General features: G+C 35.2%; 2 protein-coding genes across 2 annotated transcripts in view; both read left to right on the top strand.

Annotated features, from left to right (window-relative positions):
* LOC149797237 (procathepsin L-like) overlaps positions 1-24,999 on the top strand; it is a 59,493-nt gene extending 34,494 nt beyond the window's left edge. Inside the window, exons 8-10 of the mRNA XM_089961936.1 lie at positions 21,139-21,244; positions 23,662-23,775; positions 24,775-24,999. Of these exons, the coding sequence (XP_089818062.1) occupies positions 21,139-21,244; positions 23,662-23,761 (206 nt within the window). The 3' untranslated portion in view covers positions 23,762-23,775; positions 24,775-24,999. The remainder of the gene's footprint in view (positions 1-21,138; positions 21,245-23,661; positions 23,776-24,774) is intronic.
* On the top strand, positions 7,885-19,104 carry LOC149797238 (digestive cysteine proteinase 2-like). The gene is made up of 6 exons (XM_089961937.1): positions 7,885-8,020; positions 9,830-10,014; positions 14,634-14,776; positions 16,471-16,629; positions 18,340-18,372; positions 18,910-19,104. The coding sequence occupies exons 2-6, from the start codon at positions 9,852-9,854 to the stop codon at positions 19,102-19,104; spliced, it is 693 nt and encodes a 230-aa protein (XP_089818063.1). The 5' UTR covers positions 7,885-8,020; positions 9,830-9,851.

The following is a 24,999-nucleotide window of genomic DNA, read 5'->3' on the forward strand; positions in this document are numbered from 1 at the left end:
ATAAGACATTTATCTTGTCTGCTTAAGCTGGGTTACAGCTGTGCATTTTAAGGCATTTTTACAGTACTTAAAATATTAGATTGGAATAGCTAAACTCTTTATCTGAAATGCAGAGAAGGCAACAATTTCAGATTTTGCTAAATTATAAAAATTTTTTGAAAATTCTTTATTTTTCCGAACTCCTTACAAATAAAATTTCTTTGGAATTTTGTGGCAGCAGTTTTATATGTAGGATCGGTGTGATACATGTATCTGATGTATAAATCAGAATATTCATTGCAAAAAAATGACTGTTAGAATGTAAAAATGGTGGCAGGATGAAAAGAAAAGGAAGATGCAAATATCTTGTGGGGAAAACTTAAGTTTATTTTTTATTGTTTTGGTCAAATTCAGGGCTTGGGAATTAAAATACCAATACACTACGTTGATTGGACTTGATTCATATCCATCCCGCCCTCCAACTTCGTTTTGGGGGAGTATACATGAATGGGTGGCTTTTCCATTTGTCTGTCATGCTTTTGATCAATTAATTTCTCCTGAATCATCAAGATATCTTTTGAGACTGCATGCTTTTCTATCATGACGGGATGTTGTAAAAATGTTATTCCCATTTTTATTACAAACTGGGTCAGTCACTCCATCATACCTTTGTTCAGGTATATCTTGTGAACCATTTGAGATATCTTCATAAAACATTGTATCTATTTCTATCGTGAAAAAGAGTCTCAGACAAGAGTTGTCTCCTCATTTCTGAAAATTGTATATTCATATTTTGCATATCGTCATGATTTTGTAATGTCACAAGAAATTATCAGAAATTATTTATTTACCTAAGCTTTCATTCAAATATTTGAAGAAGAAAAACAGACTTGAACAGTAACGTAACCACTGTCATTTTTCTCATTTTGTTCCCTATTTTTTCAAACAAATGTGAAGCACAATAGTATCATAACTTGTCTTACTTTCCTTTCTGCTGCATAACCATAAAGTTTTAAAACTAGGAGATATATTTATAAGGGTTAGTTTATCTTCGGGGTCAAGGAAACAACTCAGTATGCTACTTCATAACTTCACAGCAGTTTCGATATATGGATAATACTTAGTATAAATGTGCATCATTTCTAGGTGTCACATAGCATATTTGGGTGCTGTCTTAAAGGTCACAGGTCAGTAATTTATGACTAGAAGATATGTCGTGTTCCACACTGTGGATCATGTTTTAGGGGTTAAGGTCACATTGTGGATGTCAAATTTGCACTTGTGCTTTCTAATTTAACGGCTTTTTTAAGATAAATGGTCTAAGCACTGTATATTTGTTTATTGTCACCAGGAGATGTTTGAGGTCTTCAGGGTCAATGGTCAAGGCCACACCCCAATTAAGGTTTCTTTTGTTTCTCCTTTATATGATTAGAGTTGTTTGAGGTACAGGGATTAGCCATAGCGTGCTTATGCATTTCATTTTGTTGGCATGTCCTTCATCACATTAAAAGTTTATCTTCAAGGTCAGATCAAAAATTTGTTTGTTAAACCCGACCTTTTCTGCACTTTTTCTTCTATCATCTTTAAGATACAACAATTAAAACATGGTTTCTTTTAATGTCTGCACTGTAACTATATAGTACTTTCTTCAAGATCATAGATTTCAGGATTGTGAATTTTCATGACTTCACTATAATAAGCACTGGAAGCAAATTCATCAATTTGTGTATTTTCTTTACAGCTGGGGTGAAAGCTGGTGAGACAAAGGCTACATTAAGATGGCCAGAAATAAGGGAAATATGTGTGGTATAGCAACATCATCCAGCTATCCATTAGTGTAGAGGAAAGATGAGAGGTGAGCGTTAATTCATAGTGGGAATGATCTACAGTTCTCCTTCATTGTAGCATAGTTCACTACATGGTGGGTTTGAATGTAGCAATCATACCATAGATCCCATTTAAAATTTTAAGATAAACAAATCTCTGCTCGCCAGTATTTACAAGCTTACAGATTCATGTATCTTTTATTTTAAAAAGTTTATCATCAACAAATTATTGTATACCCGTTAGTTGACAACCTGTGTATATGACCGATGCGAGCCATTGTGTTTAATAAGGTATTTCGATAAAATCCATCGATATTGGTGGGTGGGAGCATGATGATTTTCACTAGTAATGTAATCTTGAAAGAAACAGATAATGTTGCATTTAATAATTTACATATATATTTAGGAGACCTATCATTTCAATTCTAGAATGGAAAATATGTTCTTCTATAAAATAAAGTACTTACATGCTGAACATTACAAACTGTTTAGATGCTAGTTGACATTCCTGATGTCTTTGTACTTTCACTCAGATTGGAAATTGTCACAAACTAGGTCCTTTTTGGTAAATAAAACTGTTGGATTAATAACAAACAGACCTTGAAGATTTATGTGGTTAAATTTGTTGTTTTATTAATTCAGTATTTTTAACACAAACTGACCAACGAATCTGCCTGATATACTTGGATGCTTTCATATCATTCATACATGTTACCATGACAATTTGTGCAATTGCCAGCATGGTATTGATAAGCTAGATTTGCAAATGTTGGAGCAAAAATATTTAATAAGCGCAGACTTTTGTTAACTTAATTTACATGTTCACTATTTTAAAAGTTAATATCTATCAGGTGGAGTAAACATTCTCATGGACTTTCCCATTAAAAATTACTGAAGGATTTTGTATTAAGACATCTCTGTTTTGATATTTTTCAGATGAGAACAGTGTCATGTGTATCACTTGAAGATTTAAACTATGGCCTCATTCCAAGTGCTCCTACCGAAAGCTAAGTTGAAGTTCCTTAAACATCGTTTGTTCCGGAAGCAAGCCCCTGTGTTCAAGTGTAGATCCTGTATTTGTTTGGTGCATTTTTTGGATGAAAAACTGTTGAAGCTGCTACGACCTTTTGAAAAATAAATGATCATCGTATTCAGACAAGGAAGAACATCATTAAGAATGAGAATTATTGCATTAAAGATCTTGTTTCTAAAATTTCATTTATAATTAATAGATCTTACAGTTAGAATCATTTTCGATGTAAATACTACCCATCTTTACTAGTTTTGGATGATCTTAAGATATTAAAATATTTCACCATTATCAGAATATTGCATATTGGTTTATTTCATCGATAAACTGATAATATGGCACCATTTTTTGAAATTTCTGCCTTTCTACAAGAGAGTTGTGTTTATATCTTAAACTTTGTGATGCCACATAATAAAGAATTATACTCTCAGCTTCTTTGCTAATATTTTCAAAACCTTTAATATTTTAATTTAAATAATGTTACACCTTTGAATGCATAACTGAATATTTGATGTAAATTTTCTGTTTTGTCTATTTCGCAGAACATTCAGTTTAGGTTTCAGGGATGGTAATTTAACATGAATTCTCTAAATTAAATGTTTCTTCATACCTGTGGACTTGCACAGTTGATCTCCTTTTATATAGGACTCATCATCTGACTAAGTACATCCATGGATAAATCTGTTGTGTTCGTCTTTGAATTGTTTCCTTATTAAAAGGATTTTTTTTTATAGAACACCAAGTGATGCTTCCATATTATTCCAGTAATTAATTTGTGTCATTACAAGCCTTGATTTGCAAATAAATTGCCAGCCATCAAGAATTCCCATTGCCGATTGACTGGGACAATTTCATTTTTACATGAGGAAGAAATTATATTGATATGGCATATCCATTGGTAAAGATAAGATATAGAAGTACCATTTGGGCAACATATCTCATAGTTCATAATCATAGGACTAAAACATTCAATAGATTTTATGTGTTGTGTTTTACTTGAGGTGAAAATTAATATGGTAATCTTAACAGAACATGTTTATTGTTAAGATGCGTATGAACGAAGGTAATAGTCTAATATTTCTTTGTCCATGGAGAAGTAAACTTTATGAAAAAAGATTTTCAACACCCGAAAAGATAGCAGGAATTGGCACTGATTTGTGGATTGTAGTAAATTCTGCAACATAAACAATTAGAAGTAGTGTATCTATCATTTTGTTATATTATATAGAGTTCATAAGGTATGTCTTTTTTTATGTAAACATGAAATACTCTATATTCTAGTCTGCTGGTTGTAGCAAAGTTATCTTTTTAATTGCAGTTATTTTCTCCTTTAGAAACATTTTGTATATGTAGAATTATATAGCTCTGAATTTTGTGAATCTCCTACATTGATGTAAAAACAACTGGATATGTAATGCATGTTTGTATGTGTGAGATTCCCGATGTAAAATTATTTAAAGCTGTTTTAGTTCACAATTAAGGATACATTATTTTTTATGAGTTTTGAGCTGTGATGAACCAAATTAAAATTTTTAATTAATTTCACATTACTTTTGTTTTCTTTCTCTCTATCCATCACCCAGTGTGTATTTATTTGTTCCTGTAACAATTGTCCATATGATGGACTTTAAGAAGGTACAAGATGTTGGAGTTTGTAAACAAAACTTAGAGATTACCATGATGGAAATAATGTGTGATTCTGTATGCAGATACCTTGAGAATGGCCCAGTACCTTGTTAGGTTCTGATGACTTTGACTCAGCTGTGGAAAAACTGGTTAATTTCATATCACTGACATACAGTGAAACATAGGTTGTGATAAACATCTATATGTCTCTTAACTATTTCATTACCGCATGATAAATCTAGTTCTCCATCTACCATTACCAAACTTTGTAAATATATTGTCTTGACTTTGGGGCAGGAATAAGTGCCTTGATATCTGGGTCTGAAGGTTGTTGGTTACGATTGCAGTAATGGCAAAGAGGGATATAATTTCTGCATGACAACTTTGGTTTTACATCTTTGTTTAAGACCGGGACTGTAGATGGTTCACACTTTGAGGTCACCTATCTAAAAATGAGTTTTGCTCATTCAGTTTTTTATCTTGCACTTTCAGCAAAGTTTGTGGAAGGCTTGCACTTATGAAGCCTAATAAAAATTCAGAGGTCGTTATTTCTGAAAGTTAAAGAAGAAACATTATGTTCAGTAAATTGGTTTAGACTTTGTGCTGTGACCAAAGCTTGTGGATGGCTTGTATTTGAAGGAAACGGCCATGCGATTTTAAAGCCAAAACGTCAAATGTAAAGAGTTATTGTGACTCAGTGAATAATGGGCTTGCCACAATTTGTCTAATAAAATGGGAGTCGAAAGGTCATTTGTCAAAGTCTAGGAGAGTCTGATACAAAAATAATGGTTTCTGCACAGCATGTTAAGTTCAAGACCAATTGCCTATAAAAAAGGTCAAGTCATTCAGAGCTGTTCGTTAGGAATCTCCAGAGTCATCCAATTCTTACTATTGCCTTCAAAGAAAACTATAGCCCATTTCATGCAGACTTCGATGAACTTCGTAATTGTCTCGGAATTTTGATCACGTGGCGGGTGGTCAACTGACTGTAATATCCACTCCATAGGTGGTGGGCAAAATATGGCTAACGCTTCAGCATCAGCATGAACTTCTGTAACTACTTGAACATAGTTTATCGAGTTGAAAAATGCATATTCCACAGCGATGTTGCTGCAGATATGGACGAAATTTATTATTGGAACCATCCTGTCTTATTTTCTGGAAACTAGGGCGGATTTCAAACCCATACGAGAGAGTAGCCTTGAGCTGTTTACATCTGGATATGTACATATAAGTAAGGAAACGTTGTCGAAGTAAATTTAATCCTGACAATCAAAGAGCAAGTTGTTCAAACTATTTCTGTGCATCCGAAACGTCACTATAATAAAATGCGTTTCATATGAGTTTATCAGATTTGTTTTTGAAAGTCTGTGGATAATTTACCTATAAATTTCAATCATTTAATTAATTTTATTTCTGAAATATTTCTAAACAGAAATGGACGACATTTTGTTATGTACATGTACCCACCGGCGTTTGATTGGCTGGAGTATAAAGTAAATCGGGAGGTTATTTGGATAATTACGGAGGAACCAGGTTAAATTCGGTATGAAATGGGATATTGGGGTAGGCGTATAATATACTAATCATGGTACTCTCTCATGCATTGAAGTGAAGCACATTGTGGGCAACATAGTGTTGTAAAAGGCAAATAAGCTGACCAGCGATGGTACAAGAAAATGAGTTAAAAATGTATAGGTTAGCCAACACTTGTTTCTAGTTTCTACATGGCGTTACTGGGACCAGACGTAAAGTCTCAGATATGCCAAAAGACTACTTTCACGATTTCCCTAATGAGCCTTGAAGTGGTGGGATGTGCTATACAACCGCAAACGTCTACTATAATTGTCACTCTATATTAACTTGGCAAGCAATGCTATTTGGTTTTCTAAGCTTTAATTGTTGATTTTCTACCCTGCTGTCAATTGTCGCATCCCCCGTACATTAAAACTCTGCATTTATTATTAGTATAAATATTTCAGTCGAATATATTTATGGTTGTGATCGATATTGTGGAACAAATCTCTGTAGAAGGGATCAACACATTAATGACCGAAAAGAAATTCCAGGAATCCAATATTAGAATATTTATTCATTTTAACTGATCAACATTTTCAAATTGCGCCAACTAGACAGTTAGACGCCGTTGTGAGAAAACACAATGTCGATACACCCTTCCTTTTTTTGGGGGGTTGGTGGGTGGGACCGCTCCGGTAGCCTAATGGTTAGAGCGTCCGCCTCGGATGCGGGAGATCATGGGTTCGATTCCCGTGAGACGCCGTTTTGAGAAAACACTATGTCGATACACCCTTTTATTTCGTGGTCGGGGGGGGGGGGGACCGCTCCGGTGACCTAGTGGTTAGAGCGTCCACCTCGGATGCGAGAGGTCGTGGGTTCGATCCCCAGCCGAGTCATACCAAAGACTTACAAAAATGGTGCTAACAGCTGCCTCGCTTAGCGCTCAGCATTAAGAGGTTAGTGTTAGGTCTGGGCGGCCTGGTGTCAGGATAATGTGACTGGGTGGGACATCATGCTTCATGTCTGCGGCATGATGCCCCAGTGCAAGACATCACTATAAACTGTCACACCGAAGACATCGTAGCGATATGACTGAAAAATTGTTAAATACTACGCTAAAAATCAAAATAACACACTACTATTTAGGGGGAGTGGCGTTAACAAGATTATTAAAATGGCTGCTACACTGTCTATATTGGATTTCTGATTAGGACCCATTTTACAGATTCAACAAGATGTCATAAGAAGTCTAGTGGAAAAATGGAGGTCATACTAGAACCAGATCGGCACCATTTTTAATATTTTGACCAACAAAAATCACAAGAAATCTTTTGGTAAAAATGTCACATTATCACAGTACAATGACTTTCCGTGTAGGAGGAGTAGCTGTTGCAGGATTTTCAAGATGGCTAGGCAGGTGACCACAATGGCTGTCCAATCGACACCATTTTTATTTAGGACCAACTGGAAATCATAAAAGGCCATATAAGGAAACTCCATATCGATATCGCAGTTCCGTCCTTGAGGAGTAATGATAATAATAATTATAAAGATGACTGCAATTTCTGTTAGAATTCCATGTTGTTTTGATCATCCATCTAGAAGGAGTAGCGTACAATCCTCGAAATAGTTTAATAGGAGTAGCGATAACAAACTTGTGTTCGAGCACCGAGTGATGGCCAAAGAACAAATGATGACGGATCAGAGGGCGACTCACATTTGCTTGTTGAGAGTGCAAATGTATTGGAATAATTTAAAATAACATCGTTTAATACATACTGTGTGACATTCATGTGATCTAGAGTTGTTCATTATGTGAGGTGCCTATAAAGTGAGATCTCAAGACCTTATCCCGTTATTGTGACAGTAGGTACCGATGTGCATTGTTAGTAGCCTAGGGAATGGGAATGATGAGCAGGATTCAATGGCTAGTCTGGTCACGTGGTAATTGTGTCATCCACTGATAAGTAAAAGCTATTTAAATGCTTTCTTGTGTTACCTGATTCAGTCGGAACTTTGCTTTTCATTCTTTTGGGACTGGGTAAGTTGAATGTTTTGATTGATATTTACAAATGAAAGACAGTGGAATATCCACCATAGTGCTTGCTATTGCATGAGATATACGATATTTGAATATTTGTTTATAACCACATACCATTAAAATTTTGTGCCAGCATATACATGTTTGAAGTTGATGATTGATTTGGAGGATCCTCAAATGCATTTCATGATTTATTGTGAAAACATTGTCCAGTTACATCTCCAACTACCAACTAATTCGATATTTGTTTTTATGCATTGTTCTTATTCTTCAAGCTAGTAATATTGGTTTTCTTTAACATCAGGTGGATATTTTTTTATTGGCATTTAGAATTTAGTAGGACAAAAATCCCATTGGTGTCTTGTGTTGCATAATTGTTTTCAACCCCAAAATGTTCATCTTATTTACACAGTAACAACAAGAAACTAAATGCGTTAATGGAAATAAATTGCACCCAGTCTGCTGTATCAGAATTAGGAACGTGAGCAACTTGTAATAAGGATGAACATTTTGGGAAACCTTGCTGGATGTAACACTTATTTATGACATTGGCTTCTGTAATGTAAATTGTCCAAAAACTGATTTGTAGATATAGCTTTAGTCTGCACTCGGATTTGATGAGAAGTTGCCTTTGACGGTGTATACAGTAGTTGTATAAATATAATTATGATAGTTGTGAGAGTTAATGATATATATTATTTCATATGCAGCTTTTGTTGCAAATATGTAAGTACATGAAGTTCTCTGAGACACAGAAATCTGCGTAAAAGTATACCAGATTTTGATTTTGGATGCATGAAAAATCCAACTGCCAAGTCATGCAAGATATGGCATTGGCAAACTTCTCTTGCATTTGACCCATTTATAGAGAGCAAGTATCAGTCATGTAGTTTGTTGACTTTCAAACAACGGTCTAGTGATTGTAAAGGATGAAGGTAAAGATGAATAGGTTAGATCTTAGCAGACAAGGAAGTTAAGACATGTTAATTGATTGCTGGCACATATTGTTTTGAGGAAAAGGCATATGCAAAAGACATTAAACGCCTAACTTGAGTAAAGATTAACCTATCTGTGGTGTTTGGAACACTTGCATTTTATCATTGCCCATATTGAGAAAAATAGTACCAGTTGTCAATGGTATACAAATTCCCATGTTACTTGTCATAAATCTTCATCAAAATCAGATATTTATTTCAAACTAAAGTGAAGTCTCTTAGTGGACTCCTGCTAGCTGTTGCATCACAAGTAAGTTATCACTGTTCTCAGTTGCCTAGTTTTTCATTCTATACAGTAGTACAAAATTTGGTACAGTTAATCAGCAGTAAAAGTCTGATGACTTCTGTGTTAGTGGTCCAACAATATACTCATAATTTTCTGAATTATTGCAAGGGAAAAAATACATTATCATTAGGTCTCGTATTTTCAGAGCTGGGACGCTTTATGTTTCCAAGGAGGGAATCATGAACTTTAGATTTTATACTCTGTTGAGAACCCTGGTGCTGCAAATAGACTTTATGCATTCCACTGTATATAAAATTTTATTTTAGTTTCTGATGCAACAATCGGGCATTTTTTCAAATGTTACTTTTGGATACAGTTTGACATGAAAATTTGGACAAGTGTTTGAACAATGACCGCTAAATTAATTGCCACTTTGGTTCTGTGTGGTACCGAGTACATGTAAAGTCAACATAATTTGTTGTTTTGTTTTCAAGATGGTGAAAATCTTTTGGTAAAACGTATAGTTCATTTGCCATTCTCATGTACAGTAGGCAAAACACTTAAAATATTATGTTTTTGTATTTTCAGAGTCTTGGAATTGAAAACCATAATGATGTATGCAAGTATTCTGACATTTGTTGTGGCAGCATATTTGGTGGCAGCAGCACCAGGAGATCTCAGTTATGTACATTTTTCTTTAGAAATTGAGCCAGCCAATGAAATCCATGTACAGATATTTGTAGAGTCATGGGAGCTGTTCAAGACAAAATACAGTAAGTCAAATTTGCTTTAAGTTTTGGCTAGGGCAAACTATCTATATACCATAGCAGGGAATATTTGATAATATTGGTCTGTCTATTGCTGTAAAATCAGTAGCAAAATGCCTGGTCCCCCTCTAATTTCATATTGGGACCCTCCTGTATTCTAAGTGTGGTGCCTGTCAGGCTTGTCATAGTATATAACTTATTTGACTGTGTAAACTTTAATCACACTGAAATCCAGGATGTATTTTCAAGATGTTGACATACCTGCCCTAATATTGTGCAATCTTATTGAAATTAGATCTTCATTGTCCTACATGAAGTGGAGATACGATTTTAATCAGATTGTAACATGGCGTATCATGATATATAAATGATTTTGTATTCTCAAAACATCCTGACAGGATCATGTTTAAAAAACAGTTTTCAGTAATATTTGAATATAGAAAGAAGAAAAAAAACACCTCTTGAGTGTATGCCTATTATATTAGCATGCATAAATGATAAATAGTTATGATTGGAGCTGATGTAAAACTATCATTTGGGCAGTATAAATAGCAACAATTAAAAGACATAGTGGTCAGACATAAAGCACAATTTTACATATTACGGAATTGGCTGACAGTAGCTAGTGAGATGTGTTTGGAGACTGCAGTGGGTGATCCCATTGTATTATTTAGCATAGATAAGATCTCGGAGTGGAACAACCCAGTATAAGTAAATCAAAGATATGCTAGATGCATGTAGGAGAACAAGTTATTACGCGTCATTGCCCTGAATGAGAATGTTTAGGCCATCTGTGTTATTGATTATTAACAAGTTTGTGAACCATGTCAGCATTTCTTTGAAGCTGGATTTTACTCTGCATTATATTTTAAAAAAATCAAAGATTGCTTATTTCATTGTCAGAATAGTGTTAAAGTCTGATTTGATTTTTTTAAGGCGATTAGGAAGCAGTTATGTATCAGCAAAGCATACCAAGCCCAGCACAAATTAATTTCAGAACTCCACATTGGCCGAATTTTACTTTCGTGAAACACATCAGTAAAAGGGGTGGGGGGCATTTAATTCTTGGCATGTACTGCAAGCAACATATTGACATACGTAGTTTGTGTTTTTATACAATGTCTCTTGAAATAGGAGCAACACGCTGAATTGAACGGTCAGATTAGTTCGTTTTATTATTACCTTGGTATAATGATAACCATTCATTGACCTATGTTTGTCATATTGATTTTAGCCCTGAAATTGACTGAAAGACAATAATAAGCACACACTTGTGTTTGCCCAGTTGATATGTCTTAATAAGTACATATTAACACCCATACTGAGGCATTTGTTACTGCTGTATTACCTGTAAAGCCTCATTAAAGTTGAAAATATTATCCCCCACCCACCCAATCAAATGATCATTCCCAAATGTGATGTGTATTCATTTTCTATAACGAGAATACTTCATCCTCAGACTGCATCACAGTTTTGACAAGAGTCACTTGGAGGATCCATTGAAATTTGAACACTATTATTAGTCCATATCTATTGAATGTAGTGAGGAGACCAATGACTCTTGCATTACCTTTAAACCCTATGAAATTTATATTTGAAGTGTAGTAATTGCTACATTGTGTGTCAAATAATATTTAAAATGGGGAATTTTGTGGATACTTTATCTGAAGCCAGTGCTTGTGGAATTTGAGTCAGCGCTTGTGCTTTTTGTAAATGTCACTGTCCTGTGCCTTTGTCAAAAATTATTTTTCTTTGATCACTGTCTGCCTGTGACTTGATTCTCTTCCATAGATGCTAGGAGGTTGTCAAGCTAAAATTCACCAGACATGGTGCATAGTATGTTCATATGGGAAAACAAGCTATAATTGTTACTCAGTGGTCAGAGACCACATTGTGTGGCCGTGTCAGACAGTATATACATTATCAAGAAAGGTCAGTTAACTGAAGAAAATGTTCCAGTTGACATCCTTCAGGTTACATGTAAAGAGTTGGGATCATGTGTTTAATTGATAGTTTATAGTATAATTTAATGCATGCCACTGTAAATTACATTACAATGTGAAAACAGTGATTACATATTTAATGTATGTGTGTCATTTGGGTTTTTATCGTAGCTTTAACAATTTTTCAATCATATCGCTATGATATCTGCAGTGTGGCAGTTTATTGTGTCCATTCTCAGAGGGAGAATATAATTGACTGCATCAGTGAGGGAAACAATTTTCTGTGAGTGATTTAATTGTATCATTGTCACACACTGTCTCATGATCAAATTGGGAAGTAATCACTTAATCACTTAACCGACTTCAAGTGAGAGAGTTGGTGAGTGGAAATATCCTTTAATTGATTTGCTTTTGAAGGGTCTGTAATCTGTACCACCAATGCTCGCTACATGTAGTGTAGGGTAAATCTGCAGACTGCACAAAAAGGCCACTGCACGTGTAGACATTGAAACAGTTGAACCCATTCAGTTGGAATGACAACAATGGACAGCTCGAAGACATCATGTTCTGTTCACTTTATCATTTTGACTTGCAATTAAAGACATTATTTGGCGATTCCATTTACTGTGATGAAATTAATATACCTATATTTATGGCAGTGCAGACCTTCCCAAAATCATGAAAATGTTTTTACAGAGATCACAACCAGTGATGGTCCGAACTTCATATTGGATATGGCTCACAGAGGCATAACAAATCGTAGGTTGCTCATGTATAGGTTGTTGGTTGTGTTTACCAACAGAAAGTTGAATTGCTTTGTCAGTATTCTGCCATATACTGTAATACTTTTTGTCCGTTTTTGTATGCAAATTTTGTCCATTAGTTACATACATGTATCTCTAACTCTATCAATAAGTGAACTTGAGCATCAGAAAATATGAATGCTATAATGTTTATTAGCATTAACCAGTTTTACTTTTCAGTGCTTGACATGTCAGCATTGTTAGGCAGTCTTCAGAATTGAAATATTAAAATTCTTTTTGTTATAAGTCTACACATTCACAAACTGAAAAAGATCCCATGTTTGAAGTTTGCTGGCAGTGCAGCTATCTTGAAGATCCTGTTATTGTTGTTCTTCATATTTTCTAGGGTTTCTCCAGAAGGTTTATTTTGATTAGTTTCTTGTAAATAAAAATTACACCAATATAACTTCAAATATGGTTACCATAATGGCCATTTTGTAAATCCTCTTGTTTGATCTCTTCCAGAATGGAAAGTTGTATTGACTAGGGGTTTTCACCAAAATACTTCTTGTGGTATTTTCATGGTTGTAAATGAAAATAGTGCTGATCTGACCTCTGACCTACTTGGCAGCGATCTTGCTCATATTGTCAGTGTTTTCACCAAAGCACTCATTATGGTGTCCAGTTTGTCCTAAATGCAGATAGCGCCAGCTTGGCATCCAATATAGCCACAATCGCATCCATCTTGAAAATCTTGTTTTGCCATTCCTACTGAATGGAAAGTCATAACAACATGGAGTTTTCACCAGAAGACATATTATGATGTCTATGTTGACCTAAATGAAAATGGTGCCAGTCGTACATCAAATATGACTGATACAATGGCCATCTTGAAAATCCTGTCACTTCTCATTTTGAATGGCCTAAATGAAAAGGATACCAGTCTTGCATCTAGCATGTCTGATACAATGGCCATCTTGAAAATTATATCACTGCTCCTTTTTGAATGGCCTAAATGAAAACGGTGCCATTCTTGTATCTAGTATGACTTATACAACAAACATCTTGAAAATCCTATCGCTACATCTTTTGAATGGCCTAAATGAAAGGCGTGCCAGTCTTATATCTAGTATGACTGACACAACAGACATCTGGAAAATCCTATCACTACTCCTTTTGAATGGCCTAAATGAAAATGATGTTAATCTGACATCCATAACGGCCAGCACAATGGATGGTTTGAAAATCTTGTTATCACTTGACTCGGAAATGACATCAAAATTCATTAGGCAAAAATGATTTGGTTTGGTTTTGTTAGTTTTAATGGTACATTTAACACATTCTAGGCAACATTTTACGGATGAAATGGGAGCTACAGGGAACATGCAAGTGCCTTTTCCATGGACACACCAAGGCATCCTACCTTGTGTGGACTGTGTGGTTTTGAAGACATTGGTTTATGAATCCAGTGCTCTACCAGCACAGTTACCACAACTCCGAATATAGAAGAAATAGTCTTATCTTGGATTCCTGGAAATTCTTCCTCTGTTTTTGTTGCTATATTATGATTATAACATTTGACAGAGGCCTGTAGATTATTTTCACTTAATTCTGAATTTATGCTGCCAATGCTCTTTGCTTGGAACTTGAAGAGTTGTAAATGTGCTGATCATTCTAAAAAATGACAAGTTTTTTTTTGTTGTTGAGGTGAATGGGAAGGGGGCATGGTATTGAGAGGTGAATGGAAAGTGGGCATTGTATTGAGCAAGTAAAAACAACAGAACACATGGGTGGGGGGGTATTGCTACAATTAGAAATTCAGTGTGATTTTAAAATATTTCTTACTTGGACAGAGCCTATTTATAGCCTATGGGTACTAGGAGATCTCTCCTTTTCTTAGATCTGTAGATGTTAGTCTTGGTTAATTCTACCTTTTCAGACAAACAGTATGAGAGCACAGAAGAGGAAGCCTACAGGCGCTCTGTTTTTACTGAGAACATGAAGAAAATTGAGATCCACAACCAGAAATACAAGAAAGGAGAGAAAAGTTACTGGATGGGAATGAACCACTTTTCAGATCTGGTAAAGTCTTTTCTGATGATGCAGTATAATGCAAAATTTGTTAGAGATTTTTTTTACCTGGTCACGTTAACCTGCAGCTTGGCCCTGCATCCTGTATTCCAAGAATGTATGATTTATGGATTATTTGTAGGCCCTATTTGCAAATTTATTTAGTGAAGCTCACTGTGTGGTTGTAATATTAATAAGATCTGGAAAATGTTCTGCATGCAAGGAAGCAGATCAGGGCTTTTTGTTACTGAATATGTTATCAGTAAACCTTAAATTCTGTCACAGTAAAACATGTGCTTCCTGTGTTAGTTGCTTGTTTAAAAAAACTTAACTGACTGCAGGCATATTCCTTTCTTTGAATTTTTTTATAGAAATTATTATTGTAAATTCAGCCGATAAGATGGTTTCTGTGAGTGAATGAAAATTATTTTTTATGCTTCTTTGGCTACGATTGGTCTATTCAGTAAGCTTGGAATCGGTCTAAAATCATCTGTGGTGATCTTTAATCTTAATGGGGGTTTTAATGGATGCTATGGAGGGAACTTTCTTGTGCCAAAAGTGAAAAATAAAGGTCACTGGCTTTTAAGGGGACATCCATAGATGAACCCTGTTGCAGGATTTTACCAACTTGAAAAGCAGTATATGCCATACCTATTGAGCTGATAGTGGAAATGACTGAAATATAGCACACACTATCAGTAGACCCCTCCCAACCCTCACCCCACCCACCCCATCTTTTTAGGCTGATCACACGACTGTTATGCTTGAACCAGCATCAGAGGTTGCTCACCAGCAGTTTGCTCAATCCAGGTATGAAGATAATGGCTAAGTAGTGGGGCAATTATCTTTGATTATCTTGAGTACTTCTCCAGGAAGTGGTAAGAAAATGTGTCATTGAGTGATGCAGCTTGGAATTGAGTGACAGAATGTTTATTTAACAGAACATCTTTTAGAGATTAGCTGGAAACAAAACAGCATTAAAGCACTAGACCAAATGTTGACTAAGCAGAGGATAATTAAGAACCTTCACCTGCACAATATGACTACTCCAGTGGCCTAGTGGTTAGAGATTCCACCTCTGATGTTGGAGGTCATGGGTTTGAACCCTGGCCGAGTCATACAAAAGACTTATAAAGTGTTAAGTGTTGGGACTGGTTGGCCTGGTGTCAGAATAATGTGACTGGGTGAGACATCATGCTACATGTCTGGGGCATGATGCCCCAGTGCTAGACATCACTATAAACTGCTACACTGCAGACATTGAAGTGATATGACTGAGCAATTGTTAAAGCTACAATAAATATCCAATTCACACACACTCTACAAAATAGGTTGTTGAAAGTTTTTGTACTTGCCTCTCAGCAATACCTTTTTCACATAAAATGGATTGAATTGAAAAGTTTCAGCTACCCAAGTTTCTTTGGGATACCTATGCCAACTTCTCAAAATTGTCCCGTCTCCATAGAATGTAAAATAAAATTGGTGATCAGATTACATTTGGACTTTGGACAGTTCAAAGAAAACGTCTTATTGGAAATTCAGTTATTAAGGTATAAAACCCTTTCTTAAGAACTGCAGGACAAGGTTGCCTCACTAACTGATAGATTTTAGAACCAAACTTTGAAGGGTTAGATGTAGGCAATCTCACAACTCAGAGCTATGCTATACGTTCATCTAATGTTTATGAATGGTATTCTCTTTTTCAGAAAGCAGAAGAGTTCAAAGCACTGCATAGTGGATGTGTAAAGATGAGAGTCAATCTAACAGATACTTCCTGCAGTACATTCCTACCCCCACATAATGTGATGCTGCCTGATAAAGTCGACTGGAGAGAGAAGGGATATGTAACACCTGTTAAGGACCAGGTATGCTGGGACTGTTGTTGTTATTCTTGGTTTACTGTGTGAAAACATTTGCTGGAGTGCAGAACAGAACAAAAAGTTAATTCACTCATGATGACATCCAAGGACATGTAATTGCTGTATGTTCAGGGGTTTAGAGTTTGGATTATATGTGCACTGGTATATTTTTGGACATGAAAAAGCTTTAGAACCTTTTACCTGCCAAGATAAATGCGTTTTACATGGGTCAGGCATCATGAAAGTACATATTAACGAGTTATAACCATCTTGTTAATTTAAGAATAGCAAGTCTTTTGTTGTCGCACGTGTAGGACACATAGTAGAGATTAGCATCACTGTTCCTAAAAGTGTTGTTTGAATAATCATCCTCATTAACATTTCACTAAGACAGAGTGAATTTAAGAACAAAGTGAGGATTAAAAAAACTGTAATTTTCTCGCAGAAATGTGGAGGGGAAGCGGACATCTGAAGGTCCACCACTTTGATCAGTTTTACGCCTAATTATTTTGAAAAAGTTATAAATATGCTTAGTATCATTTGTACACAGGTCTGACTTGTTGGTTTTGAAACCCTGACTTTAAAAGTTAAGAAATTAATTATTTAAAGAAAATTTTAATTTAGCATGAGTCTAAATTGAGATGTCATTAAAGAAAGTAGCTCTGTATTGTGGTCTATTTGGCGGACTGACTTTAGATACTCCCCAGCACAGTGAATGACATGATAAAGTATTTTGCTTGTGCCAAGTGACTGTAAGTAGACTAATTAGTCAACATTACTAGGAAAACATAAACTAATGGATACTGTTTTGTACACCATATTTAATATGGATAGATAATTAAAATTCATTTACTCAACCAGTCACATTCTCACCCTTTCTAGCTAAACCAGAACATTAAGAAATGCTGCCTCTAAGGAGTGTTACTCTCTTCTTGTGATGGAATTTAAGACATTCTTATTTGACTAGTGTTAGAACTAAGGTTAGGATTAGAGTTCTTGCAGTTATGAAACATGCAGAGTAAAGTCCTCGTATAAATTTTGTGGCATGTACAAGATTCTCACAATAAAATGTTTTAAAAACAATTTTGTGAAATCCTAGAATGTGAGTTGGACACTAGTTGAATATATTTATAAAAACAATTTCTTCCCAGTTAAGCTTGCACACTTCATACTTTGTTTCCTTATAGATTAACTATTAAATGTAAAAGTCAAGCAGTATACATTATTATTTCGTACCCATTTAACCATAACATGGTTGATCTGATATTTTGATTAAGATAATTAGTCTGCTTCTGTATCACATACCCGGATTGGATCTTCATTGGTGTCTCTTTGACATCTTCATGATAATATATTTAGATACAGTGAATCAGACTTTCATAAATCCCAAATTTTTTAAAGCTATGAATATTCCAAAAGTGTAAAATATGAGTTATGTAATACATACAAAACCATGTTTATATTTTGTCGCTATTGGTGGTGCGTAGGAGAACACGCTTGATTTGGGTTTTGAATGCATTTCAGCATGACAGCCTAGACATCTTTCTGCCATATCGGACATTTTCTGTTTACCAACTTGTAAATAAACATGTGTGCAGTTTTATATATATTTCACATTGAAAATAAGCCAATCATGCCCAGGTCTGATAAATTACAGTTTGAGATAAACCTGGGTTTTCAGCCTGTTCTTAATATTTACTATCTTTCCCTTTTCAGGGTCAGTGTGGCTCATGCTGGTCATTCAGCACAGTAAGTATTTTTACAGTATATATTTGCAGTTCTGGATTCTTACATCAGAAACGAGATAGTTTCCATTTCCTGAAGTTGTTTCACTTTTACTATGCATAAACATTGATTAAATTTCCAGTTTTTTAGACTCCTCAGGTGATGATTATTTTGTCCAAAAATCGGTTATTCAGAATATCAGTTATAATCAATGAGGATTTTTTTTGTTCCATATGGACAATCAGTTTAAACAAATGACATGTAAATGATTGGCGATTTACAGCATAGGCATTTTGCAGTGTTTTTGAGTCGTATCAGTCAGCCATTTGAATTATTTTCCCAGCCAACCTGATATATTGTATGGGGTAGTAAGTCAAGTCTAGACTTTGAGCCACTGAGGATATGAAATGAGAACAAGGGCAAACAAGCTTCAAAGATTTTGACATTATAAACAATATTATATAAGGGAAAGGGGATTTAATAATATTCTTTTCTTGACAAATGTCTGAATTATGGGACAAAACTAAAGGGTTTAAATTCCTTTGCTCTTCTCTTTCTCAGACAGGTTCACTGGAGGGTCAGAACTTCCACAAGACCGGTAAGCTGATCAGTCTTAGTGAACAGCAGCTGGTCGATTGCTCTGGTGACTTCGGAACCCAGGGCTGTAGTGGCGGTTGGATGGACCAGGCCATTGAGTACATCAAGAAATATGGTATAGAGACGGAGGAGGCATACCCATACAAAGCCAAGGTATAAATATATATTTAATTGTCTTGCCTTCACTAGTAAATCACCTACCATGCAGCATAACATTCTGTGTAAAAGGTTTATTATAGGTATCTCCAGGAAGATTATGTGGTAGTGCATGTTGCAGATGAGACAGTGATTTATGTATTGCATGTGAATCCAAATTTTTCCTGAGTCCAAGTGTATTTTATTTAGTCAGTTGAAGCAATATCTCTCTTAATTCCACTCAAGAACACTTTTCGCCAGGAAATTGCAAAATGGTAAAAACTCTGTAAGCACTGTGTCGTGTGGTACCTGTCTGAAATTGTGTTAGGGCTGTTCCAATAAAACATACTTTGGACACAGGGAAGGCACTTATAATGTGGAGGAGTCTTCCAATGATGCAATGTCAAATTTCTTTTGGATTGTCATATTGAACTGATTGATTAATCTGAGTACCCTGTTTGAGCCTTCTCTGGATACCATGTGTGATTAAATGGAACAGCACTTTATCTTTTTATTATACACACCCGGTGTGAACAGCAGGTCAAGGTCCAGTACTCCATTGGAAATATGAATAGAGTGTTCAGCAGTGATCATAATCCATGATTATATTGTACAACAACACCAGAGCTCATAGTAGTATACACGTATGCAAAAGCAATTGAACATGTATGGTGTTTAGTGCTTACTTTATTTTGGAAATCATTAAGAAGATGTACAACAAAGTCCCTGATAAGCTGTTACATAATGCAGCAGCAGATCTGGATCTACCCTGCTAATGGTGGGATATATGTTTCACATTTAATCTGTTTTGTTTTTAGAATTGTTTGTCAACGTGTCCAGTAGAACAAGTTTATTAGTCCTATTCCTAAACTTTTTGGAGGATTGCCATGAAACTTGACACATGTTGATGTCTAGAAGGTCCTAAATGAACAAAGTGCTGCTCAGACATTCAGTACGTTCACTGCAGCTACCATCTTGAAAATCGTACCACTGCTCCTTCTGAGTAGATGGTTGTGTGAATGGGGGTTTCACTAAAACATGTGTTATAATGTCTGGTTGATACTATATGAACATGGTGCTGGTCTGATGTCCACTATAGTTATATGGCATCCGTCATGAAAACTGAAAATGTTCCTGAGTGGAAAGTCATATATATATATATATATATATATATATATATATATATATATATATATATATATATATATAGAGAGAGAGAGAGAGAGAGAGAGAGAGAGAGAGAGAGAGAGAGTGGGTTTTCACCAGACTAAATCTTATGGTGTGGAGATTGTCCTAAATTCAAATGGTTTTGCTGTCATGTTAAAAATGTTAAAAGAATGGATTGTCATATCAACACAAGGTTTTCAATAAAAGACTTATTATGATGTTTGGGTTGGTCCTAAATGAACATTGTGCTGATCTGATATCATTATGGCTGGCATGACAGCCTTCTTGATAATAATGTTATCTCTGCTTCTCCCAAATGGACCATTCCAGTTGCCACAGTGGTTAGAGTGTCCGTCTCAGATGCAAGAGGGTGTGGGCTTGCTTGTTTGGTGCTCAGCATTAAGATTGTTGTGTTAGTACTGGTGGGCATGATGTCAGGATAATGTGATTGGGTGGAACATAATTCTACATGCCAGCAGCATGATACCCCAGTACTAGACATCACTATAAACTGCCACATGGGAGACATAGTAGTGATATGATTGGAAAATTGGTAAAGGTACATTACAAATCCAAATAACACACATACACACATTCTCTCTCTCTCTTCCAAATGGAAAGTTATATTGGTGTGCGGCTTTCACAAGAAGACATATTATGATATCAGGTTGGTCCTTAATGTGGCTGCCACAATGAACGTATTGATAATCTGGTCCCTAATTCTTATGAATGGTTTTGTCATATCAAGAAGGATTTTTACCAAATGGACATTAACTCATAAAATTATTTCTGCTGTAACAATCCAGATTGGAAATAAAAAAATTCCAGGTTGATCCGATTCCTTCTGTCTTAAACAAGGAAAAGCACATAGATGTTTTATTTACATTTCAGGAGTGTATGAGGAGGAGGAATGCAGCAGTACAGAGTTGGACCATGGTGTCCTAGCAGTGGGATATGGCACAGAGGATGGTAAAGATTACTGGCTTGTGAAAAATAGGTATGAATATGATGTACATTGTTGTATATGTTATCCAAATGTTTATTATCAGTTATCCAAATGTTTGGTACATCCAATGCCAGCACCAGATCCAACAAATGTTTCGTACATTCAATACCAACACGATATCCACTGATGTTTGCTACATACAATACCAGTACCACATTCCAGAAATATTTGGTACAACCAATACCTGCACCATATTCCACAATATTTCGTACATCCAATACCAGCACCACATCCCAAATGAGTTTGGTCTATCCAAAACTAGCACCATATCCCACAAATGTTTGGTATAATACCGCAAACATTTCTGTATTACTCAAACTTTCCTAGAAGAGATATGCACACAAGTAAATACATACCTTGTTTTGAGCTAGTGTAAACAAGATTTATGACATAGGAATATATACTTTATCAAACCAGTTCTTTCAGCTGTCTTCGAACAAAACAAAAATGTAGTTTTGTATTATTAATATTTTAACACTTTCCAGATCATTTTAACTGTTAAGTGTCGGTTTCATTCAAAACAAATTTATACCAGTTTGATTAGGTTCATCTAAGAATATTGACACATGGTCCCAAGTGTAGGCAGATGGTCAGTAATTCAGAGGTGGGTGGAATAGGGACTGTCATGATGCTTTTCAACATTAGTTCTGAAATCATTAAGAAGTACATGTGGGGAAAAAGACATTTATCTAGTCTGCTTAGGCTCGGGTTATAGCTGTGCATTTTAAGGCATTTTACAGTACTTAAAAAATTAGATTGGAATCGATAAACTCTTTATCTGAAATGCAGAGAAGGCAACAATTTCAGATTTTGCAAAATTGATATAAAGTTTTTGTGAAAATTCTTCATTTTTTCCAAAATCCTTACAAATAAAAATAACGTAAGATTTTTTTAGCAGCAGTTTTATATGTAGCATCAGTGTGATACATGTATCTCATGTATAAAAATCAGAATATTCATTGCAAAAAAACGAATGTTAGTATGTAATAATGGTGGCAGGATGAAAAGAAAAGGAAGGTTCATATATCTTGCGGGGAAAACTAACGTTTATTTTTGCATTGTTTTGTTCAAACTCGGGGTTTGGGAATGAAAATACCAATACACTACGTTGATTGGACTTTATTCATACCCATCCCACCCTCCAACAACGTTTTGGGGGAGTATACATGAATGGGTGGCTTTTCCATTTGTCTGTCATGCTTTTGATTAATTAATCTCTCCTGAATCATTAAGATTTCTTTTTGAGACTGCATGCTTTTGTATCATGACCGGACGTTGTAAAAATGTTATTCCCATTTTTATTACAAACTGGGTCAGTCACTCCATCATACCCTTGTTCAGCTATATCTTGTGGACCATTTGAGATATCGTCATAAAACATGGTATGTATTTGTATCATGAAAAATAGTCTCAGACAAGAGTTGTCTCCTCATTTCTGAAAATTGGATATTCATATTTTGCATATCGTCGTGATTTTGTAATGTCACAAGAAATTGTCAGAAATTATTTCCTTACCTAAGCTTTTATTCAAATATTTAAAGAAAAAAAAAAACAGACGTGTACAGTAACGTCATTTTTCTCATTTTGTTCCCTGTTTATCAAAGAAATGTGAAGCACACTAGTATCATAACTTGTCTCTCTTTCCTTTCTGCTGCGTAACTATAATGTTTTAAAACTAAGAGATCAGTCTTGGTATATTTAGAAGGGTTAGTTTATCTTCGGGGTCAAGGAAACAGCTCAGTATGCTTCTCCATAACTTTACAGCAGTTTCGATATATGGCTAAAACTTGGTATAAATGTGCATCATTTCTAGGTGTCACATAGCATATTTGGGTGCTGTCTTAAAGGTCACAGGTCAGTAATTTATGACTAGAAGATATGTCGTGTACCACATTATGCATCATGTTTTCGGGGTTAAGGTCACATTGTTCAAGTCAAATTTGCACTTGTGCTTTCTAATTTAACAGCTTTTTTAAGATAAATGGTCAAAGCACTGTATATTTGTTTATTGTCACCAGGAGATGTTTGAGGTCTTCAGGGTCAATGGTCAAGGCCACACCCCAATTAAGGTTTCTTTTGTTTCTCCTTTATATGATTAAAGTTGTTTGAGGTACAGGGATTAACCATAGTGTGTTTATGCATTCCATTTTGTTGGCATGTCCTTCATCACATTAAAAGTTTATCTTCAAGGTCAGATAAAAAAATTGTTTGTTAAACCCAACCTTTTCTGCACTTTTTCTCCTATGATCTTTAAAATACAACAATTAAAACATGGTTTCTTTTAATGTCTGCACTGTAACTCTATAACACTTTCTTCAAGATCATAGATTTCAGGATTGTGAATTTTCATGACTTCACTATAATAAGCATTGGAAGCAAATTCATCAATTTGTGTATTTTCTTTACAGCTGGGGTGAAAGCTGGGGAGACAATGGCTACATTAAGATGGCCAGAAATAAGGGAAATATGTGTGGTATAGCAACATCATCCAGCTATCCATCAGTGTAGAGGAAAGATGAGAGGTGAGCGTTAATTCATAGTGGGAGTGATGTACAGTTCTCCTTTATTTTAGCATAGTTCACTACATGGTGGGTTTGAATGTAGCAATCACACCATAGATCCCATTTAAAACTTTAAGATAAACAAATCTCTGCTCTCCAGTATTGACAATCTTACAGATACATGTATCTTTTATTTCAAAACGCTACTCATCAACAAATTAATTTTTTACCTGTTAGTTGGCAACCTGTGTATATGACCGATGCGAGCCATTGTGTTTAATAAGAAGATATTTCGATAAAATCTATCGATGTTGGTGGGTGGGAGCATGATGATTTTCACTAGTAATGTAATCTTGAAAGAAACAGATAATGTTGCATCTAATAATTTACATATATCATATTTAGAAGACCTATCGTTTCAATTCTAGAATGGAAAATATGTTCTTCTATAAAATAAAGTACTTACATGCTGAACATTACAAACTGTTTAGATGCTAGCTGACATTCCTGATGCTGATGCTAAATAGGTGCTGTGCTGATGCTTTGAAATTTTGGTACGATTTATATATTTTGTAGTGATTGTTCCAGCAATCATGTCATCTTTGTACTTTCACTCAGATTGGAAATTGTCACAAACTAGGTCCTTTTTGGTAAATAAAACTGTTGGATTAATAACAAACAAACCTTAAAGATTTATGTGGTTAAATTTGTTGTTTTATTTATTCACTTTTTCTAACACAAACTGACCAACGAACCAGCCTGAGTTACTTGGATGCTTTCATATCATTCTTACATGTTACCATGACAATTTGTGCAATTGTCAGCATGACATTGGTAAGCTAGATTTTCAAAAGTTGGAGCTAAACTATTTAATAAGCGCAAACTTTTGGGAACTTAATTTGCATGTTCACTATTTTAAAAGTTAATATCTATCAGATGGAGTGAACATTCTGATGGACTTTCCCATTAAAAATTACTGAAGGATTTGTATTAAGACATCTCTGTTTTGATATTTTTCAGATGAGAACAGTGTCATGTGTATCACTTGAAGATTTAAACTATGGCCTCATTCCAAGAGCTTCTACCGAAAGCTAAGTTGAAGTTCCTTAAACATCGTTTGTTCCGGAAGCAAGCCCCTACGTTCAAGTGTAGATCCTGTATTTGTTTGGTGCTTTTATTGGATGGAAAACTGTGGAAGCTGCTAAGACCTTCCGAAGAATAAATGATCTTCATATTCAGAAAACG

This window comes from Sinohyriopsis cumingii, chromosome 6 (genome assembly GCF_028554795.1).
Source record: "Sinohyriopsis cumingii isolate HCF-2022 chromosome 6, ASM2855479v2, whole genome shotgun sequence".
NCBI lineage: Eukaryota > Metazoa > Mollusca > Bivalvia > Unionida > Unionidae > Sinohyriopsis > Sinohyriopsis cumingii.